Genomic DNA, 26,534 nt, shown 5'->3' with positions numbered 1-26,534 from the left:
AGCAGCAGTCTAATTAACATAATCTTTATTCTAAACAAGATGGGGGCCCCTCCACACTATTCAATAGATGTCCGTGGTATTCCCTTAAAAGGATTGGATGAATAGGCTGGATAGATTCGCCAGCACGTTCATTAGACTTAAACCTGATGGATATTTTCATTTGAGAAGTACTCAAGGATAAAGTTCATTCACGAACACCGAGAAGAATCGGTAATTTAGACAGACAATTACAGACAAAGATGATTAGACAGACAAGGATATTATTTTTCACGTAGTTTCTACAGCCGGATGATATAAAGGAATATATCATCAATATGAAAAAATTGAATATATGAAATGTATTTCAATATGAAAATCAATATATGAAAGGAATATCAAAAATGAGGTATTTGTAACTTACGAACGGGTGATCAGATCTTAATGAAATTCGATATTTAGAAGGATCTTGTGCTTTAGAACTCTCATTTTAAATCCCGACCAGGTCCAGTGACATTGGGGGAGTTGGAGGGGGAAACCGGAAATCTTGGAAACCAGAAATCCTGGAAAACGCTCAGAGTGGGGAGAAAAGTGTTGTGTCCCAAAAGTTCAGCTTTGCAAACATAACTTGGGATATATCCCACGGAAAAAATATAAATAGAATGGGAAACTTCTTGTTCAGGTTGCTTTGAAGAAAATCCCACAGAACTTCGTGCTGAAGAATTAGATTTTGGAGGAACCAGCCACACTCCCCCGTAATTCCGCTCTATGCCCACCTATTTATACAGCCCTTCTCATCTTTTGTAATTTAGAGAATTACAAAAAAAGACATATTTTGCAAATCCCCAATATGCTTTTGCCAAAAAATTTATCGCACCAAAAAATACAGACTTTAAAGCTGTGTAAATCGTGATGGAGACCAGTTTGAGCAACTGCATTGATAAAACTAAAAAGTTTTTTCTCATTTTTCACAATAAATTCTATTAGAATAATTAAAGTATAACAGTTCAAAATAGGGATGAAACCCTATTCGGGTTTATACTTTCGTCATGGAAAGGCAGTAGGGTCTTCGAAGTTATCTATTAAAATAATCACGTTAATTCATATGAATCCTGTTTCTTGACTCATTTGACTCAAATCACAAACATCGAAAACAAGAAGATCAATAGGGAATTATTTTCGCAAGACAATAGAAATCTAATTCGAATGAATATTTCGGCCTTATGTCCAAGGGCCGTCATCAGCAAAACATAAATATACAGAAGACATAAATATAAATATACAGAAGACGAGACTTAAATATATATTTTTGCTGAGGATGGCCCTTGAACATAGGGCCGAAATATTCATTTAAATCAGATTTCCACTGTCATGCGAAAAGAACTCCCTATTGTTCTTGTTTTTAATGTTTGTGTTGGAAAAGCAGTGTGGTCTTCGTCACTATTTACTTGACACAAATAAAACAGGATGGCCATTTCTTCGATTTTTTTAGCAAAAATACCAGAAAAAAAAAAGAATTTTTCAAAAACTTAAGAGGCGTAAAAAAAAATCTCCCTTCGATTGACGTCAGTGTTTAGAACTTGCATTTTCAAAGAATAAAGTAGCAAGTGGGTCTAATGCACTCCCAAGGACTGAAGCTTGGCTCGGAAAATTTCTGGCAATCCATCCATCAAGCTAAAAAAAATAAAGTAGATTAAACGATTTAGTTGAGCAACACAAATTTGCGAGTGGCAAAGCCAGTGACGCCAAATGGAGGAGCAGGGGAGGGCATGTGCCTCCCCTTAGATTGTTTTTCTCCTTTCCTGAATTTTGAAAACACCTTATTTTGAGGGCATTTCATAGAAAATAACTTTTTCGAAATTGTTATCGAAAAACTGAAAAAAAATGACAAATCCCCCTAGATTTGAAAAGGCATCCGCCCCTTCTAAATTTTCCTAAAATGACAACGCTAATATTTTAATGAATTCCGTGAAATTTTAAGAAGAATAAATCATTATTATTCCAACCAGCTATCAGACGAAGAAAGACCCGGTAGAGTACAGTTCAACTCTATGAAAGCCACCGGTCCCCGACCCTCGGCACGCACCAGGATTCTATGTATGGATTCTTATTGTCACTTGTCTTCCAACTGCAAACAATTTAAGCCTATTCTTGATGTCATGACGTCACCACAGGTTCGATACAGCGACCCTGGCAAAAATACGAATTTCTTTCTTAAAGTTATGACCTATTTAGATCGTCCTTGTGGCCAAAAATGTCAATTTACAGTTTAAAAAAAGAATAAAACTATATAGCTGATTTTGAGGACGGGCCCAGGCATGACTACGCGACAGCCTTGTATATATCTTAATTCTCTTTGTCACTTCTTTCGTAACTGCAGACAAAATGAGCCTCTTCTTGATGTTATGGCCTCACCATAGTTTGATGCAACCACCATGAAAAAATATTTTGTAAACGCAGAGAATGTGAGCCTCTTCTTTCTTTGGCCACACCAAGGTTTGATGCAATCACCCTGGGAAAATATTTTCTAACCGTAGACAATATGAGCCTCTTCTTGATGTCATGGCCTCACCATAGTTAGATGCAATCACCAAGGGAAAATAAAAATCCTTCCTTAAAGTTGTAAACTTTTAGATCGTTTTAGTGGTCAGAATGTCAATATGCCAGATAAGAAAAAGAAAGCTATGTAGCCGATTTCAAGGCCAGGCCCCGGCATGGCTACGCGACAGGCTTGTATATATTAATTCTCACTGTCACTTCTTTCGTAACTGCAGACAATGTGAGACTCTTGATGTCATGGCCTCACCGTAGTTTGATACAATCGCCAAGGAAAAAAACTTTTTGTAACCGCAGAGACAATGTGAGCGTTTTCTTGATGTAATGGCCTCACCATAGTTTGATACAATTACCATGGGAAAAATAAAAATCCTTCCTTAAAGTTGTAACCTTTTAGATTGTTTTAGTGGTCAGAATGCCAATATGCCAGATAAGAAGAAGAAAGCTATGTAGCCGATTTCGAGGCCAGGCCCCGGCTTGGCTACGCGACAGGTTTGTATATATTAATTCGCATTGTCAATTCTTTCGTAACTGCAGACAATGCGAGACTCTTCTTGATGTCATGGCCTCACCGTAGTTTGATACAATCGCCATGGAAAAAACTTTTTGTAACCGCAGAGACAATGTGAGCGTCTTCTTGATGTCATGGCCTCACCATAGTTCGATACAATTACAATGGGAAAAATAAAAATCCTTCCTTAAAGTTGTAACCTTTTAGATTGTTTTAGTGGTCAGAATGTCAATATGCCAGATAAGAAAAAGAAAGCTATTTAGCCGATTTCGAGGCCGGGCCCCGGCATGGCTACGCGACAGGCTTGTATATATTAATTATCATTTTCAATTCTTTCGTAACTGCAGACAATGTGAGACTCCTCCTGATGGCATGGCCTCACCGTAGTTTGATACAATCGCCATGGAAAAAGTTTTTTGTAACCGCAGAGACAATGTGAGCGTCTTCTTGATGTCATGGCCTCACCATAGTTTGATAAAATTACCACGGGAAAAATAAAAATCCTTCCTTAAAGTTGTAACCTTTTAGATTGTTTTAGTGGTCAGAATGTCAATATGCCAGATAAGAAGAAAAACGAACTATGTAGCCGATTTCAAGGCCGAGCCCCGGGATGACTACGCGACAGGCTTGTATATATTAATTCTTACTGTCACTTCTTTCGTAACCGCAGACAATGATAGCCTCTTCTTGATGTCACGGCCTCACCATAGTTTGATACAATCACCATAGAAAAAACATTTTGTAACCGCAGACAATGTGAGCGTCTTCTTGATGTCAGACAAATTATTAAATAAATTCTAGCCTCACCATAGTTTGATACAATCACCACAGGAAAAAAAATTGTAACCGCAGACAATGTGAGCCTCTTCTTGATGTTATGGCCTCACCACACTTTGATAAAACCACCATGGAAAAATAAAAATTCTTCCTTAAAGTTGTGACCTTTTTAGATCGTTTTAGAGGTGAAAATGTCAATACGCCGGATAAGAAAAAAACTATGTAGCCGATTCTGAAGCCGGGACCCGGCACTCGGCACGTGTTAGGATTTTATATACTGATTCTCGGTGTACGTAGCAACCTCCAAATAGGCAATTTGTCCGGTTATATTAACAAACTTCATTTGTATTTACTGGAGTGGTGCAAACATGCATTTAACATTGGAGCAACAGCTAAATCAGCCAAGTATCAATGTTCAGGATTGTATGTCAAGTTAGGGTGTTTTAAGGCCATTTTATTAATACAACAGTCACAGAAGACAAGAATTTCGAAATACCAAAAATCAAGGTAATTTCCCAGTTGCAGCAGCAGTCTAATTAACATAATATTTATTCTAAACAAGATGGGGGCCCCTCCACACTATTCAATAGATGTCCGTGGTATTCCCTTAAAAGGATTGGATGAATAGGCTGGATTGATTCGCCAGCACGTTCATTAGACTTAAACCTGATGGATATTTTCATTTGAGAAGTACTCAAGGATAAAGTCATTCACGAACACCGAGAAGAATCGGTAATTTAGACAGACAATTACAGACAAAGATGATTAGACAGACAAGGATATTATTTTTCACGTAGTTTCTACAGCCGGATGATATAAAGGAATATATCATCAATATGAAAAAATTGAATATATGAAATGTATTTCAATATGAAAATCAATATACGAAAGGAATATCAAAAATGAGGTATTTGTAACTTACGAACGGGTGATCAGATCTTAATGAAATTCGATATTTAGAAGGATCTTGTGCTTTAGAACTCTCATTTTAAATCCCGACCAGGTCCAGTGACATTGGGGGAGTTGGAGGGGGAAACCGGAAATCTTGGAAACCAGAAATCCTGGAAAACGCTCAGAGTGGGGAGAAAAGTGTTGTGTCCCAAAAGTTCAGCTTTGCAAACATAACTTGGGATATATCCCACGGAAAAAAGATAAATAGAATGGGAAACTTCTTGTTCAGGTTGCTTTGAAGAAAATCCCACAGAACTTCGTGCTGAAGAATTAGATTTTGGAGGAACCAGCCACACTCCCCCGTAATTCCGCTCTATGCCCACCTATTTATACAGCCCTTCTCATCTTTTGTAATTTAGAGAATTACAAAAAAAGACATATTTTGCAAATCCCCAATATGCTTTTGCCAAAAAATTTATCGCACCAAAAAATACAGACTTTAAAGCTGTGTAAATCGTGATGTAGACCAGTTTGAGCAACTGCATTGATAAAACTAAAAAGTTTTTTCTCATTTTTCACAATAAATTCTATTAGAATAATTAAAGTATAACAGTTCAAAATAGGGATGAAACCTTTTAATCGACAGTGAACAGAAATAAAAATTATTTAACTGGATATTTTGAACACATATACATTGTTCATCATCAGAAGTAAAACTCCGGAGTTTTACTGCTGATGATGAACACCGTGTTCGAAATATCCAGTTAAAAATTTTTATTTCTGTTCACTGTCGATTAAAAGGTTTCATCCCTATTTTGAACTGTTATACTTTCGTCATGGAAAGGCAGTAGGGTCTTCGAAGTTATCTATTAAAATAATCGCGTTAATTCATATGAATCCTGTTTCTTGACTCATTTGACTCAAATCACAAACATCGAAAACAAGAAGATCAATAGGGAATTATTTTCGCAAGACAATAGAAATCTAATTCGAATGAATATTTCGGCCTTATGTCCAAGGGCCGTCATCAGCAAAACATAAATATACAGAAGACATAAATATAAATATACAGAAGACGAGACTTAAATATATATTTTTGCTGAGGATGGCCCTTGAACATAGGACCGAAATATTCATTTAAATCAGATTTCCACTGTCATGCGAAAAGAACTCCCTATTGTTCTTGTTTTTAATGTTTGTGTTGGAAAAGCAGTGTGGTCTTCGTCACTATTTACTTGACACAAATAAAACAGGATGGCCATTTCTTCGATTTTTTTAGCAAAAATACCAGAAAAAAAAAGAATTTTTCAAAAACTTAAGAGGCGTAAAAAAAAATCTCCCTTCGATTGACGTCAGTGTTTAGAACTTGCATTTTCAAAGAATAAAGTATTATTTTTGACGAATTTCAATACCACATCTTAAACGAATTTATATACTGGCTTGTAATTTTTAACGACTGTTCTACCTATCAAAATATCGTTAAGAATCGACATAAACGAATTAGAAGCTATTATTATAGTTTAATGATTGTAATAGTAAGTTTAATTATAGTAAGTTTTGTAAGCTTTGAACTTTTTCCTATTTTGCCGATTGACCTGTCATCTCCAATTCAAAATAAAGAGAAGCGAATGTGCAACAGACATCAAAATATTTGGTATTGTCATCCTAAAAAATGGATGTATGACACAAATTTGAGTCACTCATGTTTTTCAACTTTCAGTCATACAGGACAAGGAGTACTTAAATTATAGTCATTACAGTATCTACCTAAAGGATTTATTGGATCTCGGCCAAACTGTGTCAGAAGTAACAGTTAATACCCTAGTTATATGATCATGTGGTAATTCTCTTTCCTCACATTACTGTTTTTTTTTTGCTTTATTTAAGTCAGCTAACACATCATCATTTTTCGTTTAATCAAACTGTTAAGACCTTATAGCTCAGCATCAAATAGAATTTTGAAGATAGACCTTTGGTGACAATTTCATCAAAGTACTTAGACTATTGATCAAAGTGTAATGCAGATATGTTTACAAAAAAAAGCCTTCTAAGCAAGCCCACAGATTTTCGCTTATTGGCCCAAGGGTTGCCACCCGGTGAAAAAGAAGAAATACTTTTTTGTTGCTACTATGTTAACTTTTCTATGGCGTAAGGCAAAATTACGTAACATTAAAATTCTAATTCTTTTCCGTCAAAAAATGTAAGATCTTAGCACATTGATTTGCTACAAATCGGGAATATAGTCGCAAGAAGCATAGGAATCTCTAAAGTAAACGTTCTCATTTACTGTCTGCCAATTTTTGGTTCACCTAGTATTTATTCTGGAAGGTAGGGGGGTAAGGTTAACATGCATAAAGTTATTAATATTTGTTAAGGGACATGATTTAATAACTTATTTGATGAAATAATTAACTGAATAGCATGAGAACAAAGCCTACCTTACCGCATCGGTTATCCCAGCAACGACCAGCAGAGAGACAGCATATTCATACTGACAGTTCACAATTAAATAGCCCAAAAAGGGTGTGCTTATGATCCTTCCCATAGATAACACATTTGGTATTGTCATTATGTCTTCCTTTTTAAGCTGAAATAAAAACATCAATAAATACAATGGACTTGTAAATTTAAATTATGTTTCAAGGGAATAAAATCATTTAATCAATAATAATCATTTTTTTAATCTGATAAGAATTTCAGTACATGGATTTTTTTTAGCCACAAATATATTTTCATTTCTTCTTCTTCCTTATTTTCCATAGTTGAAAACCTTTTTAGCACAATAATTTCTTCTTAGGTTAGAACAAGAGCCAAGAGCTTTCATGGCACTTGTGACGAGGTTGGAAAAGCCAACATTTCGCAATGTTATTGTGATGATGTTTTTTTTTTTGCTACTATGATAAGCACACCTGCGCGGGATTTCTACCTCTGAAGCTGATTAGCTTTTTTATAATTTTCGATCGCTTTAAATCCATCGCTTGATTTAGCTCCTCCTACGCTTGCTGGCCCATACTATAGCAAATTCCAGATTTAATCACCATAAAACGTGATCCAATCTGATATTTTTGATAAAAGTATTAGTCAAGGCCAGACATTTTAAAAAAGGTTTTGAAATTAAACTAAAAATTAATATTAATAATGACAGAGCAAGAAAAGAACTTATAAAAAACTAGCTAGGTCCCAACGGCCTCACCGCCGGGCCCCAGCATGGCACGCGGCATGATTCTATAAATGGATTCTCATTGTCCCTTGTGTTCTATTGCAGTTTTTTCAAAGATATTGTTAAAATAATTTTTCCAAATTAACCGTCCCTCCACTCCCCTCTAGATGATCGAATCGGGGAAGCGACTGTTTCTAATATAATCTGGTGTAGTCACTGATACGCCTGCCAACTTTCATTGTCCTAGCTTATCAAGAAGTGCCCGAACTAGCAAAACCAGTACTGATAGACTGACCGACAGGCGGAAAGAAATTGCAATGGCTATATGGCACTTGGCCGACGGGCAAGTGCCATAAAAAGGGGAAAAAATGGTTTGGCCAAAGTATATGCAGAAATAAATTTGAATTTATTCTAAAATAATTCTTCCTAATTGCATAGGTTAAGGTTTACCAACTGTGATTCCTCAGAACTATTGAGTTCCAGAGAGACTCGAATTTTTTGTTATAAATTCATATTGACTTTCTTGTGGATAATTTTATAGTTTGAATTTGTTTTTGTAGTGCTATCTTGAGCAGAAAAGAGCGAGAGCGAATAGAAACAGCCATATTGTAACAGGCTAGCCTATAGACCTTCAACTGCTGGGAAAAGACAGCTCAAATATTCACACTTCCCATCAGCCACAAACCAACCAGACTAAAGATAAAAAATTCCTTCTTTATCTTTTGATTATACTTACTTAACGTTTTTTATCTGGTAACCAGAGGGGAACTAGACGCTTCCAATTCTGTGGTAAAATAAAAAGCAAAAAAGGTTGTATCACATGAGAAAAAAAAAACAGTGAAAACCTATGAGAAAATAAAAATTCTATATTTGCTTACATTAAGACTATACTGATGACAAAAGCATCAGAAGCGAACCAGTTAGAAGCCAAAAGAAGTCCATTTTGGATCCTAGGTACTGGTTTTCAGAAGAAAAGGAAAGGGCAGCGGTTTATGTTGTGACCTTAGACTTACACTATACTTCGGTCTTGTACTTGACCAAAAACTCAATTTCCACCTCCGTATCAAAACTATAATAAAAAATGCTATAGGAAAATCAGAATAATAAAAATACTACTATCCACACCCCCAGGGCTGTAATGAGAAAACTTTTTCTCCAGTTGCACAAATCTCGTACAAGACCACAAATTGATTGTCGGCTCATTTTTATTGTGCATGTGATAAGACCCAGATGCAAAAAATCGAAACAACAAAAAATTACATAATCCACCTCATATTTGATCTTAGGAAACCCACAATTACTAAGTATCTGCTTAATGAGAGTGGCTTATCAACAATAAATGAAAGACAAAAATTTCTTTTAATCAATTACTTGTCAAAAATTGAAGCCAACAGCTCACATGCCCTGCATAAAAGGTTAAAAAATCCATCCACGTAGTGAGCCATTGCAAACGAATTTGCCATTGCTCAAAAGAAATTTCCAGTGCCAGCAAGGTCTATGGCCCCCGCTCCCCCCAAAGCCTTCATGGAGTTGGTCGCTCCCCATAATAATATCCAATTTTTCAAAGTGAGCAAAAGAACTTATCCCCACTATACTCATCCAGAAAAAAAATTGCTGAACTTAATAAAATTACAGTTAGAGACCACTTCCCAATTTTTACTGATGGGCCTAAAATGAATGAGAAGGCTGCATGGGAAATTATCTCCCATCTCTCAATACAGCAATGGGTGAGAGACTGTTTGATAATATTTGCATTATGCCTGGAGAATTAAATGTCATAATCATGGCGTTGGAGTACCTTACAAATAATCAGCCATTGATTCTTAATATACAAAATATCATAGTATATTCTGACCCCATGTCAAGCATGCAGCTGCTGTAAACAGAATCTCAATATAAAATGTATATAGATACACTATATTGTCTCAGTCTTACTGACACGCTTGCTTCAAGAGATATAAGAATATACTTCTAACATGTTCCAAGCCACTCAGGTATCATAAGTAACCATCATACTGATGAAATTGCAAAAAAGTCCCTAAATTCTAACCATCCAAGAGGGAGACCAATCCCCCTTAGAGATGTATATCACTGGAGATTATTAGAGGTTTAATTAAATCAAAACAAACCAGATTTATCTTCCTTCCCCATTAAGCACCATTCTAAAATATATCACAGAATTTGTTCAGACTCAAATGGGCTGATATCAGACGTTTTCCTATCAGTTTTCAAATTCTACTGATTTAACTTCCTCATCCCCTCTTTGCAGACATTGTAATACAAATGTGAAACAATTGATCTTTACCAATTTGAATGTAATATGCTGACGTCTGTACAGCTTGACTTGCAAGGTAAACAATTAAAGTGCTTCAAACACCACAAAATCTCATCATCAGCAAAGAGTTTAGCTGACCATTTAGCTGGCAAAAACTTTGAAAAAATCTATAAAAAATTAGTTTATATGCATTTCTTGCATTTTTATGCTTTGGACAAAAATCTAGGGGGGGGGGGAGACCCCCCCCCCCCTGGATACAGCCTTGATTCTGTGTTTCCAATTCTGTATTTCAAATTTTGGCAAGTTTGCTTTGAGAAACTGAGATACTCTAAGTGACATAATGTACATGATTGGATAACCTATATTTGCATCTACATATTGGGAATTAGCCATAATCACAGTATATAAAAATGCAATATTGAATATAATATATGGTGTAGGGTACCTCCAAAGAAATGTTTGAAGATTGCTTGAAATAGCTTTGTTTGGTGCATATTCTATGGTCTTGAGTAAGACAATATGACAGCAAAACACATACCTTGATATGTAGCTTTTTACTTTTAGTTGTCTCACTACAGAATTTGGCACATTTCCTTGATGACTGAGTGGTGGGATTTCTTCTTCTAACAGATAAAATTTCTAATATGTTATATGATGTTTTTTCACATTTTGTCCAAGTACAACTTGTAATATTCGCAATGCGACTAAAGGTACATATTGCCCTAGAAGAAAAGAAACATGAATTTTGGCAATTCAAAAGTGAATTTCTTGTGACTTTAAGAGGCCAATTCCATAACTATTTTCTCTCCCAGTAATCATGAAACATTAGTGATTGACAATACTATCTTATTAATTTTTCTCTATATGTTAAATATAAAATTATATACTAGAAACAAAATGAAACTTGGTAATCTTATAAGCTGACTTTTGTAATTTTTTTTTTTTTTTTTTTTTTTTTTTTTTTAACAGCTAAGCAAAGCAAATTTTTTAGACTGTACTGGCGTGTACAGATCCTACTCTTATGGGGGAAGGCAGTTCATAACAAATATAAAATAAGTTTTTATAATGATCAAAAATGTAACAGAGGGGATCCTATGAAGCAATCAGGGGCTGGAGGCTTCCCCTATCCCTGTCCCTTCTAGGCAGCTATGGTCTGAAAAACTAATCTGCAAACAAGATGCAATTGATGCATACACCTTAGTGCAACCAATTGGATTTCATGACAAATTTTTGAAGTCATGGACACAAAATGCAAGAATTGTGGTAACTATGTATCAAAATTAGGTACTTCCCAAGAACAAAAAAAAAATCTTATCTACTGACTTCCCCCCTTATAAAAAAAGACCTTGACAATTGCCTCTCTTAAAGTAAACCTTTGTTATATTCCTGAATAGCAAAAATCATTTTTTGTCTGTTTCAGTCAACAGATTTATATTATAAAACTCTGCAACACCTACAGAGCTATTCAAACAGAAGAAGAGGAATAATAACCAATGGAATGGAATAATAACCAATGGAACAGCAACGCTTAAAGAAATTTATAATAAAAGTTCTTGTGATATTTACCCAGATTTATCAGCAGTCAGTTGAACCAATCTTATACCAAACCATCTTCTAGACAACAATATAGTGTTTTTTTGTGGATGGTGAAGTCCTCCCTTTGAAAGAGTGGCAGACAGTCTGGTTTTATATTATCAATTTTTCCCTTCTTTTTTTTGATTGTATTAAAGCTTATTCCAATAGGCAATGCATAGAACACCACCTAAAAAAATCCCCCCTGACCCTACCCCAAGTACCACTGAAAACATTCAACCCCTTGGCTGGTCAAGTCAACTTTCTCAAAGCTCACATGAGGGGTCATTGAATAATACAATGGTGGAAGTCGGGGCGTATGTCACAATACAGGATGAGACTGAAAATGAATTTCAAGAGGTCCTATCAAGAAACTCAAAAAAAAAGGAAAAAGATTTCACCAATCAAAAATAATACCCCTTCCCATAATCCAACATTCCCCTCACAAAACCTTGGAATTTACTTAAAAATCACTCCAGATACCCCCTTTGAGATAAAAAAGGTAGCTCTTTTGAGGGTTGCAATCTTTAAAATGTTAAAATCAATGTTTTCATTAAACATTAACCGTGATGGATCTCTGCTAATAGCCCTTCAAGATTCTAAATCAGCAGACATATTACAGAATTCAAAATCTCTTCTTAACATACCAATAAAATCCGTTCTCTGGTCCCCAAACCAAAACCCAACTAAAATAGTAGTGTATAACATCCCTCCAGAAATTCCTATTCAGGATCTAAAAGAAGGACTCTCTGACAGAACTGGTAACCTAATCCCAGTAGCTGATGTAACCCAATTGGGTAAACCAGATGCCAATGGCCAAAAGTTAAGCAAGTCTTTCTTATTCACACTAAGAGAAGAAAATAATAACCTGGATCAGATATTCCTATTTGGACAAAGGAAACCCCACAAGCCCTACAAGCCAAAACCTATCCAATGCCAAAAATGTCTAAGACTAGGACACACAAAAAACACATGCAGTGAAACATTACATGAATGCAATTCTTGTAAAAACTCCCACCCCACTGGAATGATAAATTGTATAAACAATCAGCCAAAATGTATCAACTGCAATGGTCCCCACGATTCTACTAATAAAACTTTATGCCCTGTATATAAAAAACGAGCACTAACACTCCAAATAGCAACAGAAAAAAACATACCTTACCCTTTTGCAGCAATGGAAGCAAATGCAGCTCAATCACACCTGACCAAAAACTTTATGAAACCACCCAACCCTCTCACCCACAGACCAACCATTCTACCAAAAGCATCAAGCACCCCCAATAAGACTCCTTCCTCAAAGCAACCAAGCTCACATTCCTATAAGAGAGGTTCACCCTGGACAAACCTTCCAGCCTCTACAAGTAATGATAGAATATCAGAATGGCCACCTCTCCCGAGTAGAAATGAATCAGAAGTATTAACGGGTATTAATCAAATTATCAACAAAAAGCCAGATGAATATCCAAATGAATTAACACCTAACATGTGCCTATTTATACTAAATTCTAATGCAGTACAGTCAATGAACCTAAAACAACCACAAAAAGCAAAAATAATAAGCGAATTGGCAAAGTTGTACCTACCCAATCACATGCATATCCAAGCAAAAAAAGATCTTGCTCTGCTCCTAGCAAAGCTAAAGATTGATACACAGCAAAATGAAAATTAAAACAACAAAGCAGCATATTTCAATACTTCAGTGGAATGTAAGATCACTTTCAGAAAATAAGTTAAATGAACTTTTATCTTTTATGAATAAAAATTCCATTGATATTGCTTGCCTTCAAGAAACCCATTTGACCAATAACCAACAAACAAAGTTTCCAGGATATACTATCCTGAGAAAGGATAGGTCTTCTCAGAGAAAAGGAGGTGGCGTAGCTATAATTTTAAATAATAATATTAAATTCTGCGGTATTAATTTCCCAGATTTTTCAAATGATGTTGATGTTATTGGCATCAATGTTTGGATAAATAATACAAAAACATACATATTAAGTCTTTATAACCCCAATGGCCAGACTACAGATGCCGTGGATTTTTTCACTTATATTACTAATTCTAATATGCTGAAAAACATAATCATCTGCGGGGATTTTAATGCCCACAGTCTTCTGTGGGGGGATAAGCCAGCAAATAAAGCTGGTAAGCTCATTGAAAGATTGATTTCAAATAATGCCGATTTAGCAATTGCTACCCCTCCTAATCTAAATACATATTTTAACCCCAAAAGTGGTAAATTTTCAACTATTGACCTACAAATTGTTTCAATAAATATACTAAACAAAATTTATATTAAGAAAATTGAAAATCTATGCACTGACCATTTTGCAATAGTATCCTCTTTAAATGAACCAGCCAACATTCTCCCACATATCCCTAAATATGTCAACACCAAAGCAAATTGGACCATGTTTAGAAATAAGCTTAATGAAGAAGTCCTAAGTTTAACCCAGAAATCTCATACCTCAGTTGTAACTGCTGACACGTGTGCTGAAGCTATGACATCAATATTAACAAATGCAGCTAATCAAGCTATCCCCAGAACTTCACCTAGGAAAACCATCCCTAAACACACCCCTAAAGCATGGTGGACAAAAGATTGCCAAATTATGTGGAGAATAAAAAATGCAACTAGGAGAGCATACCTAAGAAAACCATCCCCTGACACATATTTAAGTAAATTACAAGCAGAGGCTAACCTCAAGAGAACAATAACTAATGCCAAATATAATTATTGGAATAATTTTGCAAATAATCTTTCCAGAGAAACATCTGAGCCAAGAATACATAGACTTATAAGCAAAATCTGTGGGAAAAAAACATCCTCCAACCCTCTTATGTATGAACTAATACATGAGAATTCCCACTATGATAACGACACTGATAAGGCAAAATTATTTGCCTCCCTTTTCTCAAAAAAGCTAACATCAAAAAACCAAAATATCACCACACAAATCATGACAAATCCTATTTACCAGCCCCGACCAGGTTCAGAATATATAAACCATCCCTTCTCGATACATGAATTGAATAATGCAATTCAGCATATCAAGGCCAATGCTACAAGTAGCTATGATAATATACACCCTATATGGATAAAGAATCTTTCCCCTTTGTACAAACAGGAGCTCCTAAATTGCTATAACCATGCATGGGCTACATCCACATTCCCTAATATCTGGAAATGTTCATCCCTCATACCAATTTTAAAGAAAAATAAACCTAAACATGACCCTCAGTCATATAGACCCATAATGATTACCCCAGTGCTGGGAAAACTAATGGAGAAAATGATTTACCATCGGCTGCTTTGGTTTGTTGAGAAGAATAATCTGATACCTCATACTCAAACTGGCTTCAGGAAACACCACTCATCAACAGATGCTTTCATAGTGTTAACAAATGCAATAAATGAATCCCTATCAAAAAATAATGTCTTAACTGCTGCATTCCTAGATTTTGAAGGAGCTTATGATAATGTTGACCACCAGATTCTATTAGTTAAACTTACAAACCTTGGACTACCCCCCAAACTTGTATCCTTCATAAAATCCTTTATAGAAAACCGAAGTTTCATTGTTTGTGTAGGTTCAGCCTCTTCACCCAAAACTTCAATAACCAAAGGCCTTCCACAGGGTGCAGTCCTGAGCTGCCTCCTATTTTCACTTTTTCTGTGGGACATGAACCTCCCACATACCAATCTACAGTACGCTGACGATCTGGTATTATGGGCAACTGGCAATACCTTCGAGATTACGCATTCAAAGTTGCAAAATGCACTTTTCCAATTTGAAAAGTTCTCCCAAAAGTCCATTTTACCTACTGCACCCACAAAGTCAAAAATTATCCAATTCCACCATAAGCGAAATCATTATGATGCTAGGCTAACATTAAATGGAATACTTATCCCAGAGGACAATCAAATTAATTACCTAGGGCTCATACTTGACCAAAAACTAAATTTCCACCTCCACATCACAAATACAATAAAAAAGTGCCATAGAAAAACAAGAATAATTAAAAGGCTACTAGCCACACCTTGGGGCTGTAATGAGAAAACACTAATCCAATTTTATAAATCATATATAAGACCCCATATTGATTATGGCCTCATAGTGTATGGTGCTTGTGCTAAGACCCACATGCAAAAAATCGAAACGACACAAAATGATATAATTCGTCTTATATTTGGTCTTAGGAAACCAACAAAAACTAAGTTTCTGCTTACTGAGAGTGGACTATCACCAATAAATGAAAGAAGAAGATCTCTACTAATTAAGTACCTTACAAAAATTGAAGCCAATGATTCTCATACCCTGCATAACTGGTTAAGAAATCCATCTATGTTTAGAGGCGTTGCAAATGAATATGCAAATATCCAGAAGAAGTTCCCAGTGCCAGTAAAATCTATTGCACCCACATTCCCCCAAACCCCCCCTTGGAGTTGGTCAACCCCCATAATAAAGACTGACTTCTCAAAGTGGACCAAAGAACTTACCCCCATTTCTTTTATTCAGAAAAAATTTGCCGAAATAAATAATGTTGCTTATAAAAACTATTTCCAAATTTTTGTAGATGGGTCCAAAATGAATGAGAAAGTGGTAAGCGGAGCTTTCTTCCCAACCCATAATATCGCTTTAGGAGAGAGATTACAAGATAATTCATCTGTAATGTCTGCCGAGCTAAACGCCATAATCATGGCACTAGATTTCCTCATGGTTAATGAACATATGAAAGTTAATATTAATAATATTATAATATATTCTGATTCTTTGTCAAGCCTAGAGCTTCTTTCGTCAGCTTCTCAAAATAAGATGGATATTGACACATTTCTTTGTCTTAGGATTATTGATATTTTTGCTTCAAAAGGTATTTTAACTCATATACAGTATATTCCAAGCCACTCAGGTATAATAGGTAACCATAAGGCAGATGAAATAGCCAAAAATGCTTTAAATATTGACCAGCCAAGTGGGAGACCAATCCCCATTAGAGATATTTACCGCTGGAGATTTACAGAGGTACTGATAATTAATAAGAATCCTACCCCATCACCTTTCCCAAGTAAGCACCTTTCCAAGATTTATCATAGGATTCGGTCAGGTTCAAATGGGCTAAATTTTCAGGCATTTTCATATCAGATTCCTAATTCAAGTGGCGAAGTTCCCTCGTCCCCCCTTTGCAGGTCATGTAATCTTAAGAATGAAACAATAGATCACTGCCTATTTGAATGTAATATGCTGACGTCTGCACAGTATACCCTGCGACGTAAAATGGTAGAATGCTTCAAACACCACAAAATTCCACTAACAGCCAAGAGTCTTGCTGACCATACTCTCCCGCAGAGCACAGAGATCAATATATACTCTCTTATAATTCAACTGCTGGTATCAAAAGATATACTTCAAGAAATCTGAGCAGATACAAATCATACAAGACAAACCAGCTCCATAGCTCTGTCGATCTCACAGAGTGAGCCAAAAGGAAAAGGGCTAAATAGTATCAACTGAAAAGCCTGTCTGCTGAATAAGAAGAAGAAGATTTATTACAATTCTCATAATCACAGTTCTCATGTAACCCAATGGCTCCTTAAGGAACATGAATTAGATTTTTCGAATAATCTACCATATAGTCATGAGAGACTCAAAGCAGCAGTGTATTCAGACACCACCACGCCCCCCCCCCAAAAAAAAAGAAAAATCTAAAAGATTTTTTCAATAGTTTAATGCCTTACTCTCAGGAGTCCCCTTGATTTTTTTGCTGTATACTTTGATAATATATTTCTCCCCTTTATAGATCTTTAATACATCTGTTGCAAGAATTGTGATTGCTTGGTCACTCCATCCCTTTGCTCGAGTCCCTGGGATTACGTTTGATCAGGTTCCAAGTTGTGCAAGCATCATTTCTACTATTTGACTCAACATGACTTGGTGATATTTAAAAAGAAAGCACAATATATATTGACAGGTATCTTAATGGCAAAACAACACTGTCAACAATCTTTTTGTCATTTTTTTTTCGCATAAATATTGCGCATAGTTGACTAATCTTATTCCAAGCAAAACCACTCCAGTCAAAGAGGGTTATTTATTGTAATCAATGAGCAGCCTTTTTCATTGCAGCTTTATACACCAATTTCCCTTTTCTCGTTTTTAAGTATACAAGAGAGATTGAACATTAAGAATGAAAGAGATTAGCCCTATAACAGCATTGCAGTGATGCTAATGGTCCAAATCAGTTTTCTATTGGGTGTAGATCTATAATTACTCTCAATTATGTTGGCCAACATGAAAACTTCAACAATAATTTAGATACCTTACTTCACCTCAAAATCTAATGGAACAGTTTACTTGTAATATTAACTGTAGTAATACATTTAAATTTCTTTAAAACCTCAGAGAAGTTAAAAAGTTCTTAGAACTTTTTGAGTTATAAAGTGGCCTCCATAACTCTATCAGAGAAGCTATATTGCACAATGGATTGGTTTTTTGATGCTTTTTATTGACTTAATACTTTTAGAAAATGAATATATTGACTGGCTAACTGAGTGTTATTTCCTTAAATTTAAAACACACAGAAAGGGGAGTTTTTTTTTATTTTTTGAAGAAAGATGGGGTGAAATGAAGACAGATACAAGGACTAGAGTTACAGTGGCTGCATTATAATTAACAATTTTCTAATCTCTTAACTCAAACTGAAAAAAAAAACTGTAAGATTGTTGCTTGTTTTAATCAACAGTATGTGCCATAAAATCCTTTATGAACAAAAGAAGAAGATCTTATTTTGAACAAAATGCAACTGGTGTTGATTAACACAGCCATACAAAGCAAACTATTGGTCAATGGATTGAAAAATATTCTATTTCGTTTTTCAATCTCTGAAAAATATTCAAATACTGTGGTACAAATATTTATGATGTAAACAAACTTTTACATTAGAATAACTTATAAGCCAAAGTATTAGTAATCTATTGTATAAAATATACCAACATTCAGAAGACACCTCAGTCCCTGCACCCATAATCCCCTTGCCAGAAATTAGTCTGGAGACTTTTGACACCTGTGACTGGATTTCTGAAGCTAAAAAGTTAGACTTTATGTGTAGACACTGGAAACCTGGCAAGGACTGAATTTTCTGGGAAAGTTAACCAGAATGTTAAGAGCATAGTGACAAAGCATTGTGTTTGTCAAAGTACAGGGCTCCAAATATATTCATGGTTGAATTTCAACCCTTCAGAAAAAGGTGCATAATAAACACTGCTCCTTAATAGCTGATTCTGGGACCAGTAAAGGCTCAGGTCAGAAGCTTAGATCCTTATTTTGAAGCCTTGTACTGAACTTAGAGTAAGCTCTTGTAGACTTCAATTATCATGGAAAGACAGTAGCATGATACTGTAGTGTAAAAATCTTTTATATTTATCAAAATACAAGAAGGGAAAAGCATTCCAATTGACCAGCAATTGAATCTCCAAGATCCTGAGGAAAGCATTAAAACCAAGAAATGTTAAGACTGATTATCCAGGCTATCCTATTTTTTGATTTTCATGAACTAGCCTAGCAGGGTCTTCATGAAAAAACTGATTTTACAGAAAGTGTTGAAATGAAGAGGTATTCAGTCAGTTGTTGTGATTGAAAACAGATTGTTGAAACACAACATCATGAGAACATTTTGAATTATCCACTAAAAGCACAAAATATGCATCTCCTGTAGTGCAGAATGATATTGTTGATAGTGTTGGCTATGTCAATTGGGACACGATTTTGAATAAAGCAAAAATTGTGAAAGGTTTCTTTATATTGACTGATGAGATCAGTGATGTAAGTTCATACAAACAGTTTGTTCTTGTTGTCTGTTTCTATGATGATCATGAAATAGAAGAAAGTTTTATTTTGTGTTTTGACACTGCAATTGACTTGGTTGGCATAGGTGTTGCAAAGTAGATTATTAGGTTCTGCTTAGAGTTTGGATTAGACATGAACAAGTTAGTTGGAATCAGCTTTGATGGAGGTTTTAGCATGTCTGGTTTGTACAAGGGTGCTCAAGCAGAAATATGAAAGCAGTTTCGATTTGCCTTTTACATGTACTGTGCTTTTCATTGCTTAGACTTTGCCCTGGTGAAGGCCTCCAAACTGGACTTTATTCAAATGCTATATGAATGCTTGCAAGAGCTTGTTGTTTTTTCCTATTCCCTAAAAAAACTGAGTCATTAGCTTCTGTTCAGCCACATGCAAAAAAGTATCAGTTCTTTGCTTTTCTGACACTTGGTGGGTTGAAAGGCATGATAGTATCCTCCCTTTTCCCCTCCCCTTTGTTGACACTTAGTCTAATTCAGGTCTAATGGCATTGACATAATCAGCAAGAAACAATTATTTTGTATATTTGATTTATATTTGCCAGCAATTATCAATCTAGATTCTGTCCCCAGGCACCAATATTGGCTTTCAATAGCTCTGTTCTGGATTTACTGATGAAATTAATCAAGAAAACATGACATGGATTAAATTTATAAGTCAAGTTAGGAAAAGATTTAGCTGAAGAACAACATCTTGATATATTAGCATTAAGAGTGAACTATCACCCTCCCCACCCCTCTACAAAACTGAAATGTGACTATACAAGCTAAGTAACTGTAGCTAAAGCTTATAATGTAAGTTGTCTAAAAGCTAAATATTATAGCCTCTGGGTTCAACTAAGTCTAATGGGGTTTATTTTTATGAAGGGTCATTGCTCTTTTCTATGTTTCTCTTTTTAACAAGAACTTTGACTTTTCCCCATAGTTTGAGCAGCTCTACAACAAAATTAAGATGCTATCTCCTAAACACCAAAATGCATGATGTCCAATCCAGTTTTTACTTACTTGTTTTTGCTGTTATTCTCTTGACTAAGTTCTGTTGATTGTTAAGGCAGGATTGGCTCTCAAGGAATCTTCCTACACCTCCTAGGTTAAACATTTAGAGTTTGCTTAACATTCCTGAATTAGTGATTTTGGCGGTTTTTATTTTAACAGAAATAAAAAAAAAAACTGGTGAATATTTTGATCTAATCAAATCTTAAAGCCAATAATTTTTTTTTTTTTAATTCCAAAATAATTATAGAACCTGTTCTGTGTTTGCATTCTAGATTGCTAAAGTTGACACTGTTGTTGTGGGGTATCAAAAAAATAGAGCAAAAAATATTCTATTCAACAATAAGAAGCTTATTTCTATAATATATACTTGCTGGAAGCATTCCCTTCATATACTTTATATATTTGTGTTCCAAAGTAAAAATTCCCCTCAAAAGACCAGATGCAGCTGTTATTGGAGTGCATGAGAATACATGAATTAGACCAAGGGACTTTTCACTTGGATTATTCTTGAGCAATCCAGTGAAGTATTAGTTAGTTGTAACCAGTTTAAACAGATTCTGGAGAATAAGTTGGTGCTGACACCAAACTGTCAGTGAGTTAATGTACATAAAAAAAATCTATTGTATAAATAATTACAAGAAGAATTGCTAAGGATAACCTGTGTCTAATTGCAATTTTGAGTGAGAAACCCTTTAAGTTCAACCTTCTCATGTTTGTTTAGTTGAAGTGACAAAGAAAACTGATATATTTGTCTTTGACTGAGTTGTCACCTCCAAAAAGAATTGACTAGGCAGTAAAATGCTAGGACTTCCACTAGGTAGCAAGATTGGCTCTCAAGGAATCTTCCTATATCTCCCACATTAAACATTTGGAGTTTACCTGACATTCCTGAATTAGTGATTTTGGTGGTTTTTATTTTAATAGACATAAAAAAATTGGGTGAATATTTTGATCTAGTCAAATCTTGAAGCTGACAATTATTTTTTTCATAATTCCAAAATAATTATAAAACCTGTTTTGGGCTTGCATTCTACATTGCTACACTTGACACTGTTGTTGTAGGGTATTGAAAAATGGAGCAAAACATATTCTATTCAAAAATCAGAAACTCATTTCTATAGCCTAATAGATACTTGCTGGCTGTAGTCCCTTAAAATACTATACATATTTGTGTTTCAAAGTCAAAAATTCCCCTGAAACAACTAGATGCAACTATAATTGGAGCACCTGAGAATGCATAACCTAGGCCAAGGGACCAACCACTCAGATTGATCTTGAGCATTCAGTGAAGTATTAGTTAGTTGTAACCAGTTTAAACATAGTCTGGAAAATAAATAGTGTGCAGACAACAAACTGCCAGTTAATAAATATATATCAAAGAATTATAGTGTATAAATAATTACAAGAAGAATTTCTAAGGATAACCTGCATCTAATCCTAATTTTGAGTGAGAAACCCCTTAAGTTCAACCTTCTCATATTTGTTTAGTTAAAGCAATAAAGAAAACTGACAACTTTGTCTTTGATCAAGTTACTGCCTCTGAAATAGAATTGACTAGGGAGGAAAATGCTTGGACTTCTGCTAGGCCTTAATGTCTATTAACTGACCAACAAAGCTGCAAAACAATAGTAATTCTGTTTCTCTGATTAAGGTCTCCTAACTGAGTAAACTTTCTGGTAAAGCAAAGGGAGATATCTAGACCTCAATATCCATATCTCTATTCATGTTTGCAATGTATGGTCTTTTAGATAGTAATGAAGTAGCCTATTAGACCAAATTGAAATGTCATCATTCCAATTCAGTTTCTAGTACTTTAAATGTGTATAATGACTGGCTTTTTTTACTGCTGTAAACTTACTCTTGACAGTGCCAAAAACAGGGAAATCCCCTAAATTGACTACCCTATAGAGGGAGGAATGGAGATAGGTACTTCAAAAACCTTCCCAAGACATACATTAGTCTGTAAACCAATCCCTGAAACTTTAATTTTCCTAACCTAAACCCTTTCCAAAATAGCCAAAAAGTAGCTAAACTAAAAATTTTACTGAAGATAACTAGGCAAGAAGCCCTTCAACAAGAAAATTTATCCAACTCCCAACAAATTCATCCCAGCAATTGGGTATTTTACTTCATTAGAAGAATTATAGTATGGCAACTAATTGTTGTATATTTGTATTATTGATTAGCGAAAAGCGGATTAGCAGATTCGCCAAAGGTGTTAACATCATACAAAGCCATCCATTCAGTTTTTTTGTTTTCCTGCGCTTTTTTTGCCAGCTGCTTGCAGTGTTGTCAATAGATTGGCACCAGAAAGAGGTACCGATTGAATGATAAAAGGATGTTTCTGCGGTATCTTTCCTATCGAAATACACCTCCTACCGTAAAATTTGAAGTGAATTTTGATGCTGTAAAACGATTACGTCGCTACTGTTTCCACAGAAGACTCATTTTTTTTTTAGAAACAATCAATATCTTGATACTTTTTCTTATAAATATTTGATAGCAAAAGTTTGATTTATTTCAAGTGGAGTTTCTATCCTGAAATTTGCGCAAAAAGGTCGTACAGGTCCATGGAAAGCAACCTTCAACCTTCCCCCTTCCAAATTAAAGAGAAAATACAGTCTCAATTTCTCATTTTAAATTTTATTGTTATTAACATAATTTCGTAGTCATGAATACCTTTTCCAGACCATTTGTTCTCTTGAAAACTGGAACAGAAAACTGAAAGTAGAAATGTCTAGTCTTTTTCGTTTTAAACCCCATTAAAATATACTGATCATATTTGTCTCCATTTTAGGTATTTATTCTAAAAAATTATTGTATACTTTATTTTTTTTTCTTTGTCCTAATCTTCAGCATTACCAGTCTTGAAAACAAACAAGAGTGGTTGACATGTATACCAACATTTATGTTTATACATCCATTACTTAAGAAGGTAGATACTCTGGACGGTACCCTCCGGAAAGCACCCTCGGAAAATACCCCAGGCACAAAATCTCCCCTCCCCTCCAAGTAAAACACCCCTCTCCTGAAAATGCACCCCTGGAAATCCCTCCCCTTGGAAAATAGGGTTTTCCAAATTTAAAATTTTATTCGAGTTCTGTTTTTCTTAGTTTCGTTGAAAAGTGCTAAGGAAAGTGAAAAAGGGGAATTTACATATCATAGGTATCTGAAAACTTTATCCTAAAAAAAAATATCCTGAAATCCATTTTTGTTGAAAAACCTCAATATGAGCAATTTTCGGCAGTGGCGGGTACCAAATAAAAAAATAAGAAAAAATGTAGGAGAAAATTATCAAAATTAAGCTAAAAATATATGGCTTCCAAAAATTTCAGAAGTTTTAGCTTTCTTTTAAAACTATAGTTGGCTCTGGGAACCAACAAACTCTCATTTTTTAAGTTTGTAAGGATTAAAGCGTTTTCAAATTCTAGTAGTTAGTTTTTTATGTTCCATGAATAAAATTACCACAATTCACCATTAATAAATAAATGAAACACGAAAAAAAATAAACAACTTATTCTAACTTAAAACAAGCAAAAGCTAAAAGGAGTAAGGCTCACAGCCCACATGGCTTCTCAAAACCAGAATATAATTTGCGCTTTGCAAAAAAAAACAATAAATAATCATGGATTGTCAGTTTAATATGCATATTCTTATATTTATTCTTTAAAATCTTATTGCTTTTTTATTCATTAATGTCACAAAGTGAAAACATTTAATTTTTTTCAGTAAAGTGCCTTATTCGTGTTTATTATTGTTTATTTATAGTTTTCTTTATTGATGGTGAGTTGTGGTAGTTTTACGCATAAAAATTATTTGAATTTACTTCTATTTATTTTTGGCTTAATGGAGCTTTTTATTATTCTTCGACAATTTTTTTTTATGGAAAAACTTTTCTAAATCGATTTCTGTTTGTTTTTATTTATAAAGTATTTTTCATGGAAAAATATTATTTATATGTTTTTATTTTTTCTATTACAGTCCAAAGTTTTTTACTTTGAAGGTTATTTTATTTTAATGTGCTTATTTTTAGTTTCATGGTGCTCTTTATTTTATTTAAAAATATTTTTTTGTTGATAAATTGTTTTTAAATCGTTTTTTACAAAAGAAAACCTTCCATGAAAATTTTACAGTTTTTTTTAGGGGTATATCGTTGAAAGATTCTGGGTCAATTTGATAGATGTCACTTGCGCCGTCCGGCTAGCAAAACATCTTACCAAAGTTTAGCTTTATATTTGTGGGCGAAAGTTGTTTATTCATGGTGAAAATGATATTGACTTGTTCAGCTTTTTCCCTTCTATTTTTGAGTACTAGAATCACTCCCGCTGAAGCCGTTGCTGTGCCAAAAACTGACGTAATAAAGTTGCTTTTCCTTTTCACCATTTTGGTGTAATCTACCTTGACTACGCTAAGTGCATTTCACTTACTGCGAGAAGTCACAGATGCTGCATCGTCCATTAGTGGAAGCAAACCGACACGAAAGAAACGTGGATACCGGGCAGGGAAAAATGAAAGGAGAAGGCGTACAGGGTGTGCTATTTCAATACTAATGACAAACCGTGACAGTGTGATTCGCCAAAACAAGCGTTTGAGTGAAACCTGGTGAAAATCAAGATATCCAGAACATCTAAAATACCCAATCAAAAGAGATTTGACGAAACCCCCTGTGCCCCGCAGCCCGCCTGTTCTTAAGCCGATAGTGGTCCATAGGCCCACCATGCCTAATTTCCTCTCGACTAACTGTCGATCTCTTTTTAACAAGATGGAAGACTTTGAAGTCCTGCTACGTAGCAGCAACAGAGCTGTTGCTACTGTGACGGAAATTTGGAACCTCGATGAGACTACAGGACGGATTGCTGGATACAACTAATTTATAAGTACTCGAAATAGTCGAGGTGACAACAGGCTCGGTGGTGGTGTGGGAATATATGTGAGGAAAGACATTTCGTGTAAAATCCTACATTAACTAATAAATCCAGATCATGAGGTTATATGGGTAATGTGTAAAATCACGGTCTTGACTGGTAGATTTTCCTGCGTGATAACGACATTTGTATATTACCCTGAAAGCGCACAAAACAGGCGTGACCTAGTTTTCTACCTCCAAACAACGATTGATACACTTAGAAGCCGATATAGCAGTCCTGCTTTTATAGCTGCTGGTGATTTTAACCAGATAAAGAAAACTTGGCCAGCCTCCATTCTTTCTCTTAATCAGATTGTGAACATTCCCACTCACTCGTCTGGCAGTACCCTCGATCTGATTCTTACAGACACTGAGGACCTGTAACACCCCCCGACATCGCTTGGACCAGTTGGCTTGTCTTATCACTACGCCCTATTTCCCAAAGCCAAAAGTTCTGTGAGAAAACCCAAGCTCTCATGGATTACTACTAGACCAATAACTGACTCTGCAATCCGTGAATATGGTCGCTGGATTGCTAAATATGACTTCCCAGAGTTTTCAACGGACGTATTCTTTGAAGCAAATGGTGTGTGCTTTAAATGAAAAATTTTGCTCCAAGTACCTCGAGATATTTCCAACAAAGACTATTGTTAAAAGTGAATACGACAAGCCATGGATTACGAACACAATTAAGACCCTGATTCGTGAACGCAGCCGCCTTTACTCGAGCGGCAAGGGAAATCAAAGAGCGACCAAAAGAAACCTAATAGTTAATATGATCAGAAATGCAAAACACAATTATGGTCGTAAAAAAGTTGACCCCCTGCTCAACATTGAGCCTGCATAGTGTCATCGCTCGGTCAAAGCGATGAGTGGTAATGTTTCGAAAACCAGTGTCAAAATATCTGACCATAATGGGCGAATACTGGGGTCTAGTGACATTAATGCATTTCTCACCTCCATTTGTACCACTTTTTCAGCCGTTACCCCCAAGAGAAAGCCTCGCTTCCTGAAGATTGCCCCAACGAAGGCACAATAGCGCTCAGTGAGTTTGAG

The 26,534-nt window shown here is 35.3% G+C and overlaps 1 protein-coding gene across 3 annotated transcripts in view; it reads right to left on the bottom strand.

Annotated features, from left to right (window-relative positions):
• LOC136030433 (probable cardiolipin synthase (CMP-forming)) overlaps positions 1 to 22,886 on the bottom strand; it is a 36,191-nt gene extending 13,305 nt beyond the window's left edge. The window contains exons 1-4 of one of the 3 annotated variants that reach the window (XM_065709415.1): positions 22,803 to 22,886; positions 10,685 to 10,868; positions 7,155 to 7,298; positions 1,561 to 1,650 (exon numbers count right to left, since the gene is read on the bottom strand). In XM_065709415.1, coding sequence (XP_065565487.1) covers positions 1,561 to 1,650; positions 7,155 to 7,298; positions 10,685 to 10,868; positions 22,803 to 22,810 — 426 coding nt within the window. In that variant the 5' untranslated portion in view covers positions 22,811 to 22,886. Of the gene's footprint in view, positions 1 to 1,560; positions 1,651 to 7,154; positions 7,299 to 10,684; positions 10,869 to 22,700; positions 22,721 to 22,802 lie in introns of those variants that run through there. The other 2 variants (XM_065709416.1, XM_065709417.1) reach the window with 2 other exon arrangements.
• Between the last annotated feature and the right edge of the window lie 3,648 nt (positions 22,887 to 26,534).

The sequence above is a fragment of the Artemia franciscana genome, chromosome 8, assembly GCF_032884065.1.
Source record: "Artemia franciscana chromosome 8, ASM3288406v1, whole genome shotgun sequence".
Taxonomy (NCBI): Eukaryota; Metazoa; Arthropoda; class Branchiopoda; order Anostraca; family Artemiidae; genus Artemia; species Artemia franciscana.
Note: the sequence above shows the minus strand (reverse complement) of the source record. Positions and strands in the feature narration are given on the sequence as shown.